The sequence below is a fragment of the Bombus bifarius genome, unplaced genomic scaffold (genome assembly GCF_011952205.1).
Source record: "Bombus bifarius isolate JDL3187 unplaced genomic scaffold, Bbif_JDL3187 scf7180000008421, whole genome shotgun sequence".
NCBI lineage: Eukaryota > Metazoa > Arthropoda > Insecta > Hymenoptera > Apidae > Bombus > Bombus bifarius.
The window spans coordinates 227,453-249,663 of record NW_022884651.1 but is presented as its reverse complement, the minus strand read 5'-3'; the positions used below and the strand labels follow the sequence as shown (position 1 = coordinate 249,663).

General features: G+C 35.8%; 1 protein-coding gene across 5 annotated transcripts in view; it reads right to left on the bottom strand.

Moving 5' to 3' along the window:
- Nucleotides 1-22,211, bottom strand: part of LOC117212947 (tetraspanin-5) — a 126,701-nt gene that overhangs the window by 30,286 nt on the left and 74,204 nt on the right. For all 5 annotated transcript variants that reach the window (XM_033458111.1, XM_033458114.1, XM_033458113.1 and 2 more), the window contains exons 2-3: nt 17,944-18,064; nt 4,540-4,613 (exon numbers count right to left, since the gene is read on the bottom strand). In XM_033458111.1, the coding sequence (XP_033314002.1) occupies nt 4,540-4,613; nt 17,944-18,064 (195 nt within the window). The remainder of the gene's footprint in view (nt 1-4,539; nt 4,614-17,943; nt 18,065-22,211) is intronic.

Sequence of the window (22,211 nt, the reverse complement as noted above, 5' to 3'; positions counted from 1 at the left end):
TTTTAAGAAAACTTTGCCACTTCGCAGAACTCCTAAGATGACAATGAGTACTCTTATATCCTCTTTTGGACGTAGACGACGAACATAATTCCCTACAAGTCTTTATAAGTAATTCATGATTAAAATTAAACCGTTTTTTACATTGAGCAGTAGAAATTTTTGAGATAACAATAATCATGATACAGAAATTTGTCCAGCATTCTGTAATTAAAAATAAATTTATGTCCTTTCCCTGTTTTTCCCTGTTATCGGTATTCATTTTTTCACACTGGTTACAATAATATCATTTACACTAGTCATGGTAATATTATTTGTAGAAATGACATGAATTTTTAATACCAAATGTATTTTTTCTTACATGTTTAGTTAAACGATAACTATCAATTCTTTGTGTAATTACAATTTACATAGCGAAAGTTTATATAGAATTGTAATTATTGTAAATATTACAAACAACCGTGCTTATTAATACGAGAAATATGAAGTAGTAAATTTCGAGGTGAAATTGAACCGCAATCTGAGAAGTAATAATTATTGATAGTTTCGTAGGTACCGATTTATTGATTGAACCACTGCACCATTGTTTTATCATTTTACGAATTCTCTTTATTCGAGAGCGCAGGAGACGCAGCTTGGCTTCGATTATCGATATTTTATGAATTATATCAATATTCTATGACTGAAATTGTTTTAAAGGCATTCGAGTTGGAAGGTTTTACCGTAAAATAAAAACACCTACACTGCTGCTCATAAATATGTGGAGACCTGGATTTGACTCTGTCAATGTAGGTCGAGTCGTAAAAATCGCCGGTATAGTTTCGAAAGTTATTAAAACTCTTGCTGCTCTTGATATAAAATTTCCGAAAAATTTCCATGCTTTCCATATCGCGTGTAATTTACCTATAGTGAACGACGTAATATTAGGAATCGACTTGCTACGAACCGAAACGGTCGAGTTGCTCTTCCACCATAACGAACAGTACACCGATTCTACTGATAGTAGACAATCTAGATTAGATAGTAGCGATCCGATTAGGTCAATAACATTCATGAAATGGGCTAATCACGCACCGCATGATGCAAACCGACGTACACGAGTGTTTACTATACCAACACGTATGCGTAAACAAATACGTCGAAATAGTACACACCAGCTTGCGTATATTCTGCTTCAAATCAGAGATATCCTTGTCCGTGGGAGAAACGTTTTCAAACTAAACTCAAAAAACCGACATGAGGTGTAAGTGTTGACTGTGATACTTGTAGATGTGGTTGCTAGGGTACTGCTATTTTTTTCTAATTTAGATGCGTGGAAGAAAAATCGGAACTCCGGGTTGCCGGGATTCGAACCCGGGTTCCGAACGTTCGTAACCTAAGGCGCTAACCACTGCGCTGCTGTCGTCCGACCCTAATTAGTGTCAAGTGGTGGTATTTGCTGTTGAGTGCCGCCACAGACATGTCACGTTTTGGCATAAACGCGCTGGACAAAGACGTAGGAACTGAAGTACTTAGCCAGGAACTGACACCCTCCGCATACCATAGTTGCGACGAAGAAGGAGAGTTCAATGTTCACTGTTCTTCGTTCGAAGAACATGCTCCACCCGAGGATCGTGTTACTTAAATAATGGACGTTGTTCGTCTGGAGCGGTTGAATGAAGAGGAGAAACATTATGTGTTACATACCATAGAAGAACGCTTACGGAGATATAAACTACCCGGTGTTCGTTTATCATGTATAAAATCTCATGCAAAATTCCGACGGTAGATGATATTCCCGTCAATACGAGGCCGGTATATAAGGGTGAATTTACACTGTTTCTCTTTAAAGGAACGAGAGTGTCAGGCAGTGAGAGAACTTGAAGACGACGTAATTGCACCTTCTCAGTCACCATACGACTCGACTGCGTGGATCATTCCTGAAGAAATGAAAAACAGTCCTTTTGAATATATTTGGCCTACCAAGTAGGATGATTGATTTTCGGATCACGTGTCCAGGCAGAAGAGACACTAAAACTCTGAAGGAAGTGGGTATAGTTGCACCTCCTACCTCTCTGTATAGCGCTGTCTAGAACCACATTGTCAGCAATAAAGATATATGAGCGTAGAGAAAGATTTGATACATCGAATGAAGCAATATTAATCCTGAAAATAAAAAGAATTGATAGAATAACTGCACCTTCGCTATCAGCAATATTTAATACAGGAGACGATGAAATATCTGCGGGGATTGCATGAGATGAGTATCCCATAGAATTATAGGATACTGAACGAAAAATAACAGATCGAAACGCATCGACGACAAGATCAATAAAATTTGAATTTAATAATAACTATCTGCCTACAGGGTTTGGCACTGAAATGTTCGTAATGATAATATGCTGTTGCTGTTATAGTAGAAACCAAGGAAGTGCACCGTACACCTCTCGGGACTTTGTTATTACAAGAAAAGGAAGAACGCGAGGAGAGAAGTAAGGAATACGATGGCGAAAGGACGTAGTGTAATAAGAGCGTGTAATAATAATAAGAGCGAGCAGAAGCAGAACCGAGAGGTTCTCGGAACTGTGAAGTTCCCAACGGAGAACAACTACCAATAGAGAATCCCATAATCCCCGCACCAGGTGCAAATTCCGGGCAGAACGAAAAATCACTTAAAAAGCAACAGTCTACAGCGTAGTCCTGTTTATATTACAAACTACTCATCGCGCTGAAAAGAACTCGTGCAGGAAAGCAACATATTCTCTCGTGCACGGTTAAAGGAAAGAACGCAGCAAAGAGAAAGTCGGGACGCATGATCGAATGTTTCCTCTGCGACCAGTACATCTTGGGGAAGCTGTACTAGTTTCCTAATCCCAACCTAGTCTAACCCAACCTCAAGCTAACCTTAGCGCCAGAAAAATGCCAGCAGAAGGACGCAGCCACAGGACAATGTATCGTGGAAGATACACCTCTGCAGGGTCCGAATGTCAGCTATTACCTTCTTCCGCAACGGCCAACGTACCCCAAACGACCACGAAACCGCAAGGGATAACGATGCCGAAGCAGAAGATTGAGATCCAGACGGAGCCACAGATAAGATAAAGGGACTAATATGGAGGGGTTCAGCAGACCTAGCACCGCGTCCACAGGAACACAGACGGACAACGAAGAAATCCCTGTAATCGATCTCTACCTGAATACGTTTGGAGTCTCAATCTCATGGATGCGCCAGTGAAGAATCCGACGCCAGTTTTAGCGGTATTTCCATCACCAGACCGAGTGCTCAACCACACGATAACCTGACTCTGATCTTGACCGCTGTGCTACTCTGAGTGCATGCTGCGACAAGACGGAAGTAAACGGAAGGACTGCGCTAGGGGGAAAGAAGAAGGCCCATCCCGATTTGGCTCCTGGTCACCGCAACGAAGAATGATACCAGTGATGTGATCCTGTGTCGTGTTGTGTATTTTCGTGTTGTGACAGTGTATAATTCAGTGCCGTTCAATTGTTGCCCGTACGGTCAACACATTACACTTCTCGGGACATAAATAAATCAGCGGGAAACGCTCCTCGTACGTGTATCCATGTGTATGTGTGTGCAGTAACAATCGCCCGTCTTAAGAAGGAGGATTATGTTCCGAACAGTTTACAGTAAACATTGAATAACGTGTATTGTTCTACGGTTTACGAGCCTGTACATCAACCACAAGTGCCTTTTTCCCATTCCGCTTTAATGTCTGTGACACCACTAGCCCGCGACTTTGCTTTCAGCTCTGTCTGTGAGCATCGACGCGAGACCTTGTTCGCCTGAAGCTCTACCAGACAGCACTGAGCGTATATAAGTGAATAAATGTTTGCTAGTTTAGGATAGTTCCCTGTGTGTATGGCGCGAAAATTATGTACCGAACTGTCGACGAGGATGGTACCAGGATCTAGCTATAGGAGCTAGGAGAGTGTTATATCCCGTCTCTATATTTTAGCGACTGTCACGTGGCGATAGCCTCCGATCTTGCATGAGATGATCGCAATTAAATTCTGAGTGTGTATGTTGGAGTAGCGATAAGGATAAACCATCATAGTGAGTCTCGGTTCTACTTATCTCTCTCTCCCCTTTTGTTTCGCCTTCGTCGTCACACGAGACGCACGAGCAACGACACGAAGTCTGTCTGCGTCTAGATAGTATCCTAGAGTTGCTACTTTTTACAAATAGACAGTGTATTCGAATTTACAGTATCGAAACATCCCTCTTTCTTCTTTGTATTCCTCTACCTACCTTTTTTAGGTAATTTAGAAGTTACGGGACCACCTGTAAAGGACCGATAAAGGTTGGACCCACGACAAAAATGAAGATAAAGACCGGGTGTTTGTCGTTCGGGTATTGGGTTGTCGCGTGTCGCACCGTGAATGCTCGCATCCGTATGTTACAATTACATTCTGTCAAAGGTAAGCAAGTGTCCACATACGTTTGAGCGGTAGTATACACACGAGAAGCTATGTATCTTCGTGTGCTTACAGATAATTAAAGCAATCCACAAATGCTTCATTAGATGTTCAAATACATACCGTAGCTAGGAGGCACGTATTTTCCCTGAGTGCGCCAACGCATCCCGTAAATCCAATGATAAATGTCACTGTACCTATAACAGAGGAACGATTATTTGAGTTAAGTCTGAATATTTTATCATCTGTTATATTTTATCAGTTTCGCTGATACTACGTTTACGCTGAGTTTACGTTTTCAATTTATCTGTTGTTACGCTCTATCTTTATTTGTGTACATAAGGCTGATCATTATCTTATCTTTTATTCAAGGAATCTTTCTGTCCTTATCCTCCTAGGATCGTTTTGTTTCGCAATAAATCATACTTAGAATACAATGTCTAAAGTTGGACGTACAGAGCGTTTCACACAATTGAACTCAGCCGTAGCTTTAAGATAATAGAAAGCAGAAAAATTGTCGTTAAAAGTCTAAAGGTAGTTTTAAATGGTACAGAGTTACCAATTTCATTTGCAAGAGAACTTCCCATTTCTCTCGTGTTCACTATGTTGTTTAGCAACTGATAACACTGATAACAATCGCGAGGCGGCGGGAGGGGAGTCCTGAACACACATGTTCGATTCCGATTGCAAATGGACTAGCTGAATGATTATACAGAAATCCATTTAATTTCCAATATGGTACATTTTACACAGAAACTATTAAAACCTCTCCCCTTTTGAATTTTTCCATTTAAATCAATTAAGGATTCATGAACCGACTATTTATTGAATTGCCATCCAATAAAAATACTTAATTACTCCCTTGTAACAAATAATAAAGGAAGATAATCGGTTTTTTTAGCACAAAATGCCAGTATTTTTCTTAAGAAAAACTTTCCACTAATGAAATATACAGGGTGGTTGGTAACTGGTTGTACAAGCGGAAAGGGGTGATTCTACGCGAAAAAAGAAGTCGAAAATATATTTTTTGGATTTAAGCCGCTGGAAAGCGGAGCTTTTATGCGATTTTGTTTTTAGTTGTTTTTTCTGTCCTGAAAACTTGGTCGCAAAACAGGACGCTTCGTGTGAATGAAAGTGTAGGTGGAGAAGAATGAACGGAGAGAGCGAGAGTGTGATAGTGTGGCAAGTAAGCGTAGGATATAAGCGAAAGATGTAAAAACCAGAAGACTGTCCTAAGCCAATAGGCGAGGACTGTGTATAATAAATAATCTATGCATCTATTTATGCATATAATAAAGAAGGGTTGTATTTGTACATCGAATAAAAAAGAAAAATAGAACAATCATCCAGAGACAACTCATAAATTATGGAGGCCAAAAAGCTAATTATTGGAATTTTTGTCTGTCTGTACTCGCGTCACGTAAAAGCTACTGAACGAACTTTGATGGAGTTTTCTCTACCCGGGAAGGAAAATAGGATACGTCTCATTTTGATCCATTTTCTAGAAGCTGAGAAATAGCCTGGCATCTAAATTATATGCGCTCGCATGTTTGGTACAGGTGAAGGAGGAACGATAGTTATTGTCAACACTGTACTTGTTCTGAAATCTTTTTGTGATTTAATACTTTTTATTACGAAGAATAATTCCACCGTTAATATAAAAAATATGTGAGTATTTCATTTATAAAAATTCATTCGCTTAAAAATTGTTCCTTATATTTGAGAATCCACGCGAACGAAGTTTGCGGGCGAAACCTAACGAATAATAAGTCGTAAACTAAATCGTAAGCAAATAACGTGCTATTATCGATCGTAGAAAATAAAGATATAAAAGATATAAAATAGCAAACAGTCTAAAGTCATTTATAAAAATTCATTCGCTTAAAGATTGTTCCTTATATTTGAGAATCCACGCGAACGAAGTTTGCGGGCGAAACCTAACGAATAATAAGTCGTAAACTAAATCATAAGCAAATAACGTGTTATTATCGATCGTAGAAAATAAAGATATAAAAGATATAAAATAGCAAACAGTCTAAAGTCAATTTCTTCTTAACACTTTATCGACGTACAGGTCTATCGTGGAGAAACGTCTTGTTCATTGATCAATCCCAGATATTTTTGTTTACTGCTTGTGCTACATTTAATGTCTAACCAGGGACAATGACCGAAGCTGGCACTCCTTCACTTGCTAGAAATTCATCGACTGTCCGGAATGCTACGAATTTACCAAGCCATTCAATAATTATCAACTGCTCCTCGTCTGTAATACTAATTGCTACGTTCTAACTTTACTCGTAGTATCAAGGAGCTCGGTAAGTACGTGGGCCACAACCGTCGGATGTGGATGTTGAGATACCGTTAATTGCTGGAAATTCCGTATTGTAAACTGTCTCTCGACTAGCAGCTTCACTCTGCAAGTGGAATTATGCAACAAATTCATGTTCCTAGAGAGAATCCCTCATATGTAATTCTACGTAACTAGGAAGCTTAAATAAAATTTGTAATAAAAAATGTACAATTAAATAGAAACTTTAATTACTACACGTGTAATCGATCTATTTTCTACTTCGTAGTTAAACTGTAAAATATGTCTTGTCTGGTTATTTTTTAAATATTTAAAGTGTTGCGTTTAAATCGATCCCTGTCAATATCTCTTGAACTATTTATGATACCAGAAAATATTTCGAAAGAAACTTAAATGGCTTTGCAGAAGACATAATTTGATGTCAGTAGCTTTTAGCTAAGGATGCTTTTAGGATGTCAATAAGCTTTAGTAATAAACAGATAGAAAGATAAAAAGAAAATAGAAACGTAGATAGAGCACATAGGAAGGTGAATTTTCTCCTCTTTTAAATAGAACTTGCAATACATTTTACGATATATTACTCGATCCATATTGGCATTCTCTATGGAACTGGATAAACTATTTATATCGAAAACCCATTAATTGATCAAATATTTTAACTTGCCTTTTGAAAACCTATCGTATGAAAGACAAAGGAAGACGTAATGCACTATTTTTGTATCTGTTTTTCCGACGACAAAGTTAAATACCGTTGTTCATGAAAGACTGAAATCTTAACTTAAGACTTAAATCTTCTTTCAAGACTTCTGTTACAATTAGACTTTAATGTGATAACATAAAACCTATTCTTACTGATTTTCTATTTCATTCATGGAGATATACAGGGTGGTTGGTAACTGGTGGTACAAGCGGAAAGGGGGTGATTCTACGCGAAAAAAGAAGTCGAAAATATAGAATAACAATTTTTCGTTCGAGGGTTTGTTTTCGAGAAAATCGACTTTGGATTTTGGCTCGGTACGCGTGCACTTTATCGCGTCTCGTTATGACGGATCTCACTGTAGATCGTTGTCTCCGTGGAAAAATTAAAAAAAATTTTTATTCTATATTTTCGACTTCTTTTATAGAAATTACCTGTATGTAGAAATTACAAGGCATTCATGAAAAATTACTAGTCATAAAGATAGTCTCACTGAATATCGTGGCTTGTACAAAATGAACAACTGTCTGTTCAAATATACTTTGCTGACTTTTGCAAAGTGTATACTTCCAATAAATATCTTGTAACTTCTATGTACATTTTTAGATCCGTTTCAAATTTTATTAATACAGTCACGATAGCCATGTCTCGTTACAGTGCTAATGAAATATGAAAATGTTTTTTATAATAAATACATGAAAAGTTTGTAGGAGACTTCGAAACTTCCGTGAGCCACCATATGACTATTTATCGAATAATTATTCAATAATTGTTACCAAACATTGTAATTGCTAGCATATACTATTCCAATTACCAAAAATTTCTACTAGTGTGGCTAGTAAGTATTTCAATCTAGGTTCCTCTTTCGCTGGTGGAGGAGGAGAGGAGGTGGGCACACATAGCAACGTGGCAAAATTTCCCTCAGGTCTGATTGTTCGACCAGCAAATCGAATTTTGTAACATGTGTTCTTGAAAATGGGAAACATGAGTTTGTGAAAACTTTAATTAAATTGTCCTCGTTTCTTTTGCTGGGACAAACAGCAGATGGAAATTTTATGCAAGCACATTATTGTGAAAAACAAGTGAAATGAATTACACTGTGATGCCTAAAAAATAATCAAAAAGTACAACAAGATATGAATTAAGGACTGTTATATTAGTCAATGAGTTATCTTCAAAAATCAGGGAGGAAAATTTATCTCTAGCAACTTAAGTTAGATTTGTAAAGAATAAATACGAAGACAACTCAAATAGCAATCTGCTAAAATCGTCGATAAGAGGAAACGATGGAAGGATATTTCATAGACGCAAAGATATTTGAAAGTTAAAATTATTACTTGCTATAGTTCAGCTTTGTTGCCTTTAAATGCAACCGAGCACTTTTATACAGTATTGCACAATATATTGCATATTGTACATATATTTTGTATAATATACATATCCAATATACACGCTTGACGTGATGAAGAGAAAGATCTTTGTCTTCTGTTTTATTGTGAATTATTGTTAAGTCTGTCCTTTCAATATGTTACAAGTTACGAAGGCAAAGCAAGAACCACATTGGAGGAACTGTTACTCTTGTGTTTGCAAAACAACTTGGACGCTATAGTGAAAAGATATTCATTCTAGTTTTATCTCAAAAATGCAGTAACCTAATGCGATTGGAGAGGAACCACATAAATCCAAGTGTTATAAATAATTCTGTGGACCGAACGAGAGACAATAGAGAAGCCTGATTCAATCAGACTGTAAAAAGTGTCTTTAGCTTGCTACGTAAAGAAGAAAGTTTGCCTGAAACAAATTACCTGCTTTCTTCAGAGCCTTGCAAATCACAGGCAGCAACGCCTCGAAAAGGGTGCCACACTCTATCAAACTTTAATATTTTTTGTAAACGATCGACTCCACCCACGCAACTTAGTCATCTATCAGAATCAATAGCAGTCAACAACCTCGAACAATGCAAACTAAAGTAATAAGTTTGAAGCCGAATACCGACTTTTCCACAATGAAGAATATTAATAGTCGTGCAATGTACAATGCTCCATTATTTCACATAAAAATGCACCTCAACGTTATAAATTTGCGGTTGGCTGCGGTTGACAGCCACAATGACAGGCATTTTTTTTTGTACAATATTAAATTTCCTTTGAAGACATTGCATAAAAAAGATTTGTTGCAATTGAACTTTAATGTGATAAAATAAAACCTATTCTTACTGATTTGCTATTTCATTCATGGAGATATATGTATGTGTAATTTATACAATCGGGGACAGAGGTATAATAAGCGAAGCAGTAAAATGTATGTCGTAAAAGGTACGACGTTTTCGTTCTATGCGGCTTGTTTACACAAAAGTATAAATATTAATTTCAATTATTCATTAAGTGTTATATGTATACATAAGGATATAAGGATTACAAGGATAATAAGAATAATAATAAATATGGAGCAGAGGTATGGGGCTGGAACATGGAAGAAAGACTGGATAGAATGCAAAGAAGATATGTGAAATGGATCTTAGGTTTAGATATGACAACGCCAAATTATATATTGATAGAAGAATGCAAGCTAATAGAAATCAAAGAAAAAGCATTAAAAAGAGCAGCAAGGTACGAAGAGAAAGCCATAGAATCAAAAAAGGAACTAGTAAAGGAGTGTAGAAAGGAAAGAGAGAGAAATTGGGGAAATGGCCAGGAAGGGAAAAGAGCAAGAAAGAGAAAGAAGGGACTAGAAGGGGTGAGAAATGGAGGGACACAGATAGAAGCAAGAGAAGAGCAAGAAAGGATGACAGCAGACCAAATTATAGAAGAAAGAAGAAAGAAAGAAGCAGAAGAGAACAAGAAAGCAAATATAACATACATTACAGAAAAATAGCCAAAAAAGAGTTACCAAAATACTTAGAAGGGAGGATGAAGTGGAAGGACAGAAGAATATTAGCAAGATTCAGATGTGGAAACGAAACCAAAGCAAGGGAATACTGGAAACAAGAGGGAGAAAAAAGATGCAGACTATGTAAAAGGAAAAAAGAAGGCCTGAAACATGTAATAAAAGAATGTGAAATAACGAGAGGACCAAAGCACATAGAAAAAACACTAAGTGAGACTGGAGAAGGACTAACAGAGCTAAAAGCAATAATAGAGAAGAGAAGGGCAATACAAGACGGGGAGGAACGACAAGAAGGATGCACAGCAAGGAGGCAAAAGCCCAAAGTTGCAATAGTTTTTAGTTGTTAGTTTTTAGAGATAGATTAATTAAGGGAGTGCAATATAATAGAGCTGATAAGAGGGGAGGTAGATATATAAGAAGCGAAATAGATAAAAGAGATGTAAAACCGAAAGGCACGGACTAAGCAATAATAATAATAATAATAAATAATAGTAAAATGTATGTCGTAAAAGGTACGACGTTTTCGTTCTATGCGGCTTGTTTACACAAAAGTATAAATATTAATTTCAATTATTCATTAAGTGTTATATGTATACATAAGGATATAAACATTACAAGGATAATAAGAATAATAGTAAATAACACTTAGGTACACAAATGTGCTGGTAACTCAAACTTCATTATACATATGTGATACACACCCATATGCGATCAAACCTCATTGATGACTGTATATGCGGATTTCGTTGTATAAAATATGTATAAAATAATGCAATTTAGGATCGATATATAAATATTTTCAATTGCAGGTATTATCACAATTTTAATTCAAGGAAGTGAGAACAGCAGAAGTGTAAATAATATATACTAACAAATATTTTGATTATTATGTTAAGCATCTGAAACTTTTACAATTACTAGCTTTTTCACAACGCAGAATCAAATATCGCTTGTTCCTTATTTAAGGATTTTCTACTTTATAAATTAGAAGTATGTAATTCCCGTACTGTATCGATAAAAGATAAAAAGGACTACAACTGCAGCTAATAAAATTATTTCTCAAACATCAAGAAAGGAAAATATCGTTTCCGTTGGCAGCAAAAGCTGTTCAGAGGAAGCGATAATAAGAAATACGAAACAAATTCCTCTAAATATGAAGGAAGATGTCAAGATACATCTCTTTTTCAAAGGTAAATATTTCAGACATAATTGCTTGGATGAGTTGCTTTCACCATCGGCAAGAGGAATGGAATGAGGTTGAAAGAAACGATTATCCGGAAATCGTACTTGCTTTTCCAACATCCACCGTGATCCTCGTTCGATTTTTGCTCCTTTAGAAGCAGTGGTCCAGATCACGTGCATATTAGATTTAGCCTTGCACGGTTTCAAGAACCTGTAGTCCGTCTCTGTCGGGATGTTTGGCTTGTAGGACATCCGCTGATTCTCGCCATTACGTTTAGCTACACCGTGGTTAACCGCTCAAGAGTGACTCGCTACCTTCTACCTTCTACTCTCTCTGGTTGGAATCTCTCTGTATATCTCTAGTAATCCGATTTACAGTGTTTCACAGAGTCTCTCGAATATCAGAACATCAACTTGTCAACGATGCCAGTCTACAATTTTATCCTGTGTACCCAACATGATGCAGCAATAAGAAAAATACCTCAATATCGTCCCACGTATTGTTTATGTATGTAGTTAACTGTTATTTCTACATTTATTGCAGCAAGTGTCCGTGTATAAGAGACAGGTATAAATAGTCGAACGTCTCTAAGCATGTATCAAGACAAATGTTAGTCTATTTTTATTTCTACTGTATATGCTATGGACCCTAGTTCTCAAGTTAGAGATAATTAAAGACTGTCTGTGGCATAATTCCATCTTACACGTTAATAGAAAATTGTCGTTGATGTCTCGACTGCAAACTAGCGTGTTCTAACCCAACGTGTTCGTTATGATAATTTATTTTTCCACTTTTAGTGAATACTGCTTCGTCACTGAACAAAATGGAAGATAATATCCTGGACTTCGTATCAGGTTCGCCTACGCTATCGATCCTAGTGACTGCTGGTTCGTTTACGAAGCTTCAACTTCAATCTCTTGTGACTCCTTGACCTCGTATCAGGTTCGTCCGCACGTGACTTCGTCCTAGAACCTTCGTGATTTCGCATCAGATTCGTCCTTGGAAACAATAATCCTAGCGAATCCCTAATTTCGTATCAGGTTCGTCCATGCACTTGTTAACACATTTGCAACTATGTCGCATAAAACAACCCTCGCTAGCCTCTTATGCTGTTCGCAGGGTGGATGAATACTTGCAACCTACAATTCTCAGTCTTCTCTTTAAGGCGATTCTTCTTTGCCTTTTATCTGATATTTTTATTTCTTGACATTTTGCAGTAACACTTCTCTTACAAACTTTCCTTTATGATACAATATGTTATAGTATGTTACATATGTCGGAGATGTAGGGACATCGGGCCTTTCTTTTGGAATTTTGGGGAGATCCCAATACTTTGGTCTAAACTATTCATTATAGCTGTACTTAAATAATAGAACTTAGAAGTAGTTGTTGCGATACGATCTGATTATGTTTGTCCAAGGTTTGTGACAGTGGGCTTGGGCTCGAGCTGACACAACTGGTCGCCGAACGTAGCCACGGTCACGGGATGAACGTTTTTACTTACAGTAGAAGTACCAATATCGAGGGACACACGCTGTATTAAGAAACAAGCCCCGGGGCAGGAGTAATGACGGCTCTACGCGGGTGTGCCTAGTAACGGCGCCTGGAATTTTGTTGATAACCCCGGTCAATACGCAATCGACAAATGTGATCGTGTCAGTCTTTTATTCTTGTGATCACCTTGGAGAGTTTACTCGCAACGTCAGGTCAGTCAGTCAGAAAGATACCGTGCGTCACAGCTAACGTTACTTTGAGTTTCAAAATATATTCAATTGTACAAAGAGTATTCCCGTTGACCGTGGATTCGTTTGAACCTAAGAACATTGTCTTTACTTTAAGAGTGTCTAACAATCACGATTAATTGTTAAACCCTGTTAAATCAACACTTGTACATATAATTGTAAATATAATCTCCATTGAACAACTACGATGGCTTGTCCCAACGAAGATACGCAACGCGCCCCTAGAACTAACGCTGACCCGACAAACCCGACATATACTTACGTAATATGTTATAAAACATTTACTAATTTCATACAAAATAGGACACTTGACCCGGACTATCAAAAGAACGACTAATCGTCGCAATAAAAAATTAAAATTATTTATTCATGTAAAATACTCGGAAGAAGAGTAAATTATTCGCAAGAATTATAACGACGCAATAATATAATTAATACAAAATAATAAGTTAACAGTTATACCGAGTGTCCGAAAGGCTTATACTATAAGAAATTGGAGGCAAGTCGATGCTTGGTTGCTAAATGCTAAAAGCCATTTTTCACAAAACCACCTTTTGTCGAGATACGTTTATTTGAATTGACACGGCTAATATGTCTATGATTAATTAATTGATGCTTAATGCTACACGTCATGACTTATTTAAATTTCTTCATCCGTCTTTTTTAACACGATATCTTCACATCTTCTCCTAAAGTTTTTTTTTTTATTTATTTATTAAAATTACAATCAATTCTCGCGTTGAGAATTCTCCTAAAGCTGACATTAGATCTATATGCAAATGTTTGTTCTTATGGTTCTTACATCTAAGTTCTTCAACTTGTTCTGCTAATTAATGCTCTCATTAATTAATACTTTTGTACACCACCCGAGGAAATCTTTTTGTTCTGCCAAATTATTTATTACTTTTTTCGTACATGCGAGTATCTGTGGCTTTACATACGCGTGTATGAGCTTTTATGTGTTAACGGTGGTACGAAGGCATGGTAATGCAGCACGTGCAATGGTTTCAAATCGACGACACAAATGAGGTTTATTGAACTGGCGACGTGAGGTTTGTTAGAAATGAACTGCGGAGTTGCTTTCGTGAAATAATCTTTTCAACGAAAATTTCTTGATAATCGGCGCTAAATGTGTATTACTATGAATTGCGCGAATTACTTACAATTTTTCCAATTAAAAATTATACGAATCTATATCAACAACGAATACCAATGTAGTATCGATACGATGATTGTCCATCTCACAATCACAACAAATCTGTTGCATTCTTTCCATTATTTCCGATCCAATTGTAATTTTTTAACGTTAAAAAAATATCTCAATTTTGTGCTAAATGTGGAAAAATTGTTATTGGTTTGAATGATTTCATATTGAATATTTTCTTGAAATATGACAAACGTTTTTCGTTTACTAAAATAAGAGCCAAATTGAAATACTATAAAAAAGCCAAGAGAGCTTATAAAAGAGCCAAATTGAAATACTATAAAAATTCGACAATCGTATGGATGTATAAGCTGTGATGCGAGTTTCATGACCTCACTTATTGCCATTAGATTACTTTTTGGCGAGCTTTGAAATTTACTGTTTCGAGCCTACGAAGTTGCCACCTCAAACGTGAATTTTTACAAAAAAAAAAAAAAAACGCAAAAGAAAAGCGAATGGTATAGATGTGTCCGCGATTTGGTTGTCTACATTTGTCCAACTAAAATTTACCACTCCTCAAAAAAAAAAAAGCTATCACCAAATAAAAACGTAAAAAGTTTGACATCAGCGCTGCATGAAATGTTTCATTGATTTTTCAGTAGGATATGATTGTCCACGATTTGTTCATGTTTGTCCATTCAATATTTTCAATTGACTAGACTACACAAAAAAGGATAGCACCAAATGGAAACTTTTAACGATAACTTTTTTTTTTACAGCTGGACAAACAAAAATTTTGGTTGGACAAATGTGCACGAGCACTGTTTATAAAAATTCGCATTTGGACGTGCAAATTTCACGGACTTTACTGTTTCTAATAAAATTCCTACAACGCCAGATGGTACGAAAGGACGAACACAGAATTCACGTTGCATAATGTACTTCGAAATATCAAATAAACGATTTAATCGGTTTATGGTATATGATATAATGCAATGTATTCAGAGTATTTCAGAAAAAGTTGTTATTTCTTCTATAATAATTAAAGTTGAACTTAAACCGGGCTTTCGCGTAATTTTGAAAAATTTGAAAATGTAAAATTACACACAATGTATATAGTACACGAAAATATATAATAATATATAAAATATTGAAAGAAAAATATTTATTATAATATTTAATAGATGAAAGAAATTGTTATTTCCATTCCGTTTCCCTACTTGTAGAAATCTGTAGCCTAATAATAACGAAATAAACTTATAATTATTTCAGTATTGTTAGAACTAATGTAAAACAACTTTTTACACGTACACGATCAACTACTTAACTTCTACGATGAGTCGTTTGCTTTTGTTCAAGTCAGACAGATGCAGTTACGATATGAAATAATTTTCGCGAGACTATTTCAATATAAAACAGTTTTTACACTTTACATTTTACAAATTTATCAATTTGACCAATGCCACTTTTTTTTGCAACAAGATAATTCTTTAAAAGATTTTTATCGACCGCAGGAAAAAGCAACAGATGGGAATTTTCGTTGGAAAGTTTACGATACTTTCTCAAAGAAAATGAGCTATTTTTGAGTCGTTTTGTTAAGATTTTTAAATTCAGTGTCTTGAAAAGGTTAATTAAGAACTGCTTAATTACAGCTGACCTCGAGAAAAATTCCAGATCCTCGCGAAAAGATGCGTTCCGTGTAAGTGTAGTCCACCTTCTCGAGAAAAAGCACGGAAAAACGCACCGGAAGTGCAAGCAACTTGTCCGCGATACCCTAAAAACACGTTGAAATTACCCTCGCCCGGTAAAAAATAATTAGTACGCATCTTTTGGCCAATTGTTCATGGAAGCTAAATACGAGATGGGCCAAAACTCATTTTCCGACTTCTTTTAACGAGAACTTTAATTAGCAAGTTACTTTTCTGCGCAAATAGTTTCTTCTCTTTGTAATTATGTGGAATGAAATGGCAAGTTACGTGTACCAAATGTTCGCCTTTTGACCATCCACGAGTTTGAACATTTTTTATTTAAGACTACAAGTAACACGCTCTTTGTTTATTTACCGGTATGCCTAGTGATGGGATCTTTCCTAGCGATGGGCTGGTGCTTTCAACTGAATATCTGCCGCCATAAAAAATTTATCGGGGATAAATCTAGGGAAAGGATCCGCCAGTAATTTTTACTATTGCAATATTTTGTTCACAACATAAACGTCATTTCAAACATCCTATCCAACGTTCTGTTGAACTAAATTTCATTAATTCTATAAATCAAGGATTTCATTTCTGAAGTCAGGATCATTCGAAGATCATAGTATTGAGTTGTTGAATTGATGTATGTATGTTGATGTATGAAATCAAAAATACATCGTACCATTGAAAAAAAAAAGTGAAGATGACTATGCTTTTTTACAGGAAGAAGCATTTCTTGGCGGTTTTAAGTACTGCAATTTGTAGCTGTTTCAAAGTAGGTCAACTTTTCTTTGAAACGTTTTCCTGTTGCATTATCAGAAAAGCTTGAAAAACTACTCTTCATTACAACTAATCTTCAAAATATTGATACGTCTTTGTTCACACGATTGGACAAAGTTGAATTGACCGAAACAAATACAGTGGAATTTCATTTCACTGAATTTGGAGGACGAATAATTCGTATAATAGAGGCTTTCAGTCAGATATCTGGTCAGATACTCTGGACAGAAAATTGACATGAAAACAACACATCATGGCCAAATCGAAGCAACTCAAGGCTAAACTTAACAAATTTTACTGGCTCATTGGTCGTCGTCCCAACTTAAACACTCAGAGCAAAATAATGCTATATAAAGCTATACTAAAACCTGTCTGGACCTATGGGATCCAATTATGGGGAACAGCGAGTAACAACATAGAAATCCTTCAAGGATTTCAATCAAAAACACTAGGATCCTTAATAGATGCACGTTGGTATGTCACCAACGAAACAATCCACCGCGACTTCAAGATCCCCACAGTCAAAGAAGAAATACACAAGTTCAGAAGCAGATATAACACGAGAGTCAACAACCACCATAACCCATTAGTCACCCAACTACTTGACACGACGGACCAGATCCGTCTGTGCTTCAGTATTGGATGAGATTCGCAGACATCCACGTAATCAATCAAAATGTGTACCGCATTAGGAAATTATTTCAGCAAATAACTATTACGTGCGTTATTTTAACATTTATTATTGGTACAAGAGGTACGTTTTCCGCGGATTAAGAAGAAAATACTCTTTAGATTGAAGCATTAGATTCAACTAGAATCAACATAATATAAATTATTATAAACCAAGTTATTGTACCAAATGAAGTTACTTAGAATTCTCAAAGAGAATTGCTTGTAAATAATCTACCAAATAAAAAAAAAAAAAAAATAATGGGGCTCATCAACTTCCCTCATTATGTACCTATTATTTTTCGTTCACACGATAGGAGCTGATGTTCAGAAAAGTGAATTCAACCGGCAAAATTTCACTTAATCGGCGATTAACTTTTATTCAAATAAATGGAGTTCTGAAGAGTTAATATAAATCGCTACTTACCGACTAGAATGAGGATAAATGCTGGGTCGAGCGCAACATTTGTGAGCCTGGACAAATTGTTGAATGTGTCCTTTTCGGTCCAAGCCCATACACCTACCGCCATGATACCCAAACCCAGCCACTGAAATATCAAGAGAAAAGAACTTTAAAAATTAGTTACAACGAGGATTAATTATAACATTATAGACGAAACATTTTAATTTGAAACAGGCATTAAAACTTTTTCTCAAACCCTTTTCTTGATTTATATTCCCATTTTTTGTAGCTTTATCCAATGCAAAAAAAACCATGATTATGTGGATAAACAAAATAGCGATAATTATGTTAGGTTTATTCTTGGTTTGCTTCATTTAAGTAAATGCATCGATCAATCACGGGAACTGGTATTTCGTATTTTTGTCGTAATCTCTTAACAAAGTTGCAAACAACTCATATTATATGTGAAATTTGTTCTTATTTAGACATTTCATTAAATTCCCACGACTTTCTAAAATGGACAATGTTCTAATCCATCACTTTGACAAATATTCGCTTAGCTTTAAATCCATTCGCTTGATCAAATAAAAAAAAGAATATTAATTACAATATATTAATCATTAAGTTGACAATTAGTATTATTTAAAGTACTTATTTACAAAATAATATTTCAAATGTAAATTTCGTCCAGGTTTGCTTCATCGGTCGATATTTAACACTATTTACACTGAACGTAAGATACGTTCTTAATTAACAGAAAATTAAGAGAATCCGACGTTTTCGTCAGAGGACTTATTTAATTTCTTATTTAACTTATTTAATTATTTTAAATTTATTCAAAATGCCAATTTCTACGACATATTTAAAAATCATCGAAATCGATGAGAGAATAGTTAATGCACAAGTTCAACATGAACAAATGAGTATACATGAGTATATCAGTAATAGTATGAGTACATGGTAGTATGAGTATGAATGTATACAAATAAGTAGCCTGTATGAGATTAGCTCTTGGTTCTTTAAATCTCGTATCTTTTTGTCTTGTTCCAAGTCGTTCAACGCTTGTTCTACCTCGTTGCAAAGAAATAATGAATCATCTCGAAAGGTTACAGAAACATCGCCAAAGAGTGGAATTCTTCACAAGACCCCATTTTTTTTTTTTTTTTTTTTAGAATCGAACGCGTAAAAGTCGTTCTAGATTGTTCTAAATGTTGTTCCAAAATACTGTTCCAAAATGTATTATTATATTATATTATATTATCGTATTCAATTTAGGAAATAATCTGAAGAAACAGTAACCATAGAACCATGGACATTTTTCTCCATTTTGACGACGATAATACACGGTAAAGGGTTCGTCCTTTGAAACACGTACCTACATCCGTAGAACAATGCAGAACAAAAATTTGCAAATTACACGAATACGAGGCTGACCTTACTGTTGCGTCGACGCCGCTCATCGACGACGTTTTATCAATTTTCTTGAGAATGGAAGTTGTTCCAGACTTGGCTGCTTGAAAGAATTACCTGCAGCCCTGGAACAACTGACGGCAAACTTTCGGAGAACGGAACATGAATACAAGGGTGACTTTACTCCTGCGTCGTCGTCTAAATGACATTTTATCTCCCATGTTAAGTATGGGATTGACGGATAAGTCTTAAGACTCAAACTTTATCCCAACACGTTTCAAAAATACAATTTCAGCGAACAGACACCGTCCTGTACAACAATCCTCTGCCATTGGATATGTGGCGGCACTCGACACTTTTTTTTTTTTTAATGATGTTTATTTAACCCAAGATACAATTTTAAATACATTTTGATATTCACAATAAACGGTGAATTTTTGTCATGATGTATTAGGCAAAGGTATCGATACGCGACGATACGACGTAGCCATGTTATATTATGTGTCGGCGCTTTACATTCTTACATATTCTTTCTTTATTTAGATCTCCTCTTTTAAAAATTGCAATTTGTCTTGACGAAGACGTTCGACGATTTTGTATAAACGTCTTTGGACTGATAACTCGTTGTGGCAGCTTGTACTTGTACCGGACGACGGTAGCGCAGTGGTTAGCGCCTTAGGTTACGAACGTTCGGGACCCGGGTTCGAATCCCGGCGCCTGTAATCCGATTTTTCTTCCATTGCACATAAATGAGAAGAAAGCAGCAGTAGTTTATAGCGACTCTACATCTTCAGCCAGCAGCTGTAATCATCAAGGACAACAACTTCTTACTACATCTCAGATAGTGTCATTATTCCATTCGTGATGGAATTCCTGTTGTTTCTCATTATTAGCAAAAACATGAGCTTGACAAGGTTTAGAATTTACCGAATAACCAATATCATATGTCGTTTAAGAGAATTGGCATAAATAGAGATAGTTGTATGGAAAATACGTGTAATTAACAGATGCGCGTCAGTGTCGTACGTCATTTAATAGAATTGGCTTAAATAGAAATAGTTGGCCATCTGAAGCCGTATGCGATAACGCGTTCGTATTTTGCGGGATAATCGTTTCTAATCCTTGGAGGTTAATTTATGGCATCGTGCAACTATCGAGTTTGCTGCGACAACAAACATGTATCTATTATGCGAGTGGAATAATACGTTCGTTGGCGCAGACGAAACCAACAAATCCGCTTTCAATCAAACTCCACTTCGTAGATTTATGAGAAAAATAGGCATTGTGTATTTGTATTTCAGCATTTATGTTAATATCTATTTCTTATCTTCGAAGACTTTTAATATCGAAGTTAGAAAAATTGCAGGTACTGATTAAGTTGACAAGCTAAATGCGATATCCTTCGAATTAGCATAACGAGTAACGTGCTATTAAATTTAATATATCGACTTTGAGTATTCACGATGAACTGCGCCGATGTTAATTTGTGTATTGGCCAAGCTGGAATGTGGTTATAAATAAACTGTAGATGTTTGTGCACGTTCAATATACAAATAAATATGAAAAATGGGTATAATATATTAGCGATATATTGCATTTGCACAAGCAACAAATGCGACTCTCCATTTTGAGGCCGAAAGACATAAAATAAAGCAAATTACAAATTAATGATATATTCGATATAAGTTTAATGTATTAAATATTATGTGCGGTACAATATTTACTAATAAACATTCTGTCGCAAAAAGTGGAGTAAAGTGCCTTGTGCATGTACTCTTTTCTATTAGCAAAATATCAAACAGCAAGACATTTTGCACAGTATAGAGAAGATAGTTTTCTTTTTAATCCAAAGAATTACTTGACTCAAAGCGAAATAAATTTTTTTAAAGAAATCCAAAAATCCATGGACAGGAGTACTTATTTAAAATCATGTATGTATAATTTAATACAGTTGCAGCTTTATTCCTACTGTTTCAGAATTTTAATTGATTTGAAGCTTTGCATTAAAGCACCCCTTTTATCATGTAACAAAATATTAAGTTCTATTTACCAAACTGATCAAAAGTTTCCTACATTGAAAGTATTCATGTTCGACTAATCGTAGCAATACACTATCAGAATCCTCAAAATGCTATATTTTTTTGTTTTTATTTACAGCTTTTTTTTATTTAGTTGTTTACATTCACAATTTGTCCAATTTGGACATTTGTTAGAATTTTTTGGCTGTTTGATTATCATGTGGGTGGCTACCCCCAGCGGGGCATTTACTTACAGTGACTCTTCTTAACCCTTTAACCTACAACTACGGGCATAGCCCGTAGTACGATGATCGGGCCAAACGTAAATATTACGGTCATTCTCGAACGTAAATCGTAGGTTAAAAGATTAATATACCTCATCGTGACATTCTAAAAATTACTGCACTCTATGTTTCTTTATAACAATGTCACTGAATCGATTGGTTTTTAATAACATACTACAACATTTATTTTAATTAGTAGAAACAAACATTTCATTTGCCTGATAAACGTAATCTGTTGTATGAAAAGAAGGAAAATTAAACAATGGCAAAATTAAACAATGGCAAAATTTAACATCGCACAAATATTTCGATAAGAAATAAGTTACAATATTGAATTTTTCAAGAACAATGATTTAAGGGAGAAACAGGATTATACGAAATACTTCAATAGACTTATCATAATACGTCTTCGTGTGTGTGCACATTTTTCTGTCGTTGATTTGTCCGTAGCAACGGGTCATCGAGATTGGCTCGATCGGAGAACAATCATCCGCAATAATTCCGCAATAATTCCGTGAATGTGCTAGTGACACATTCCAGCCTGACACGGGAATGCCGTTGTTCGTACACGTAGAAATAA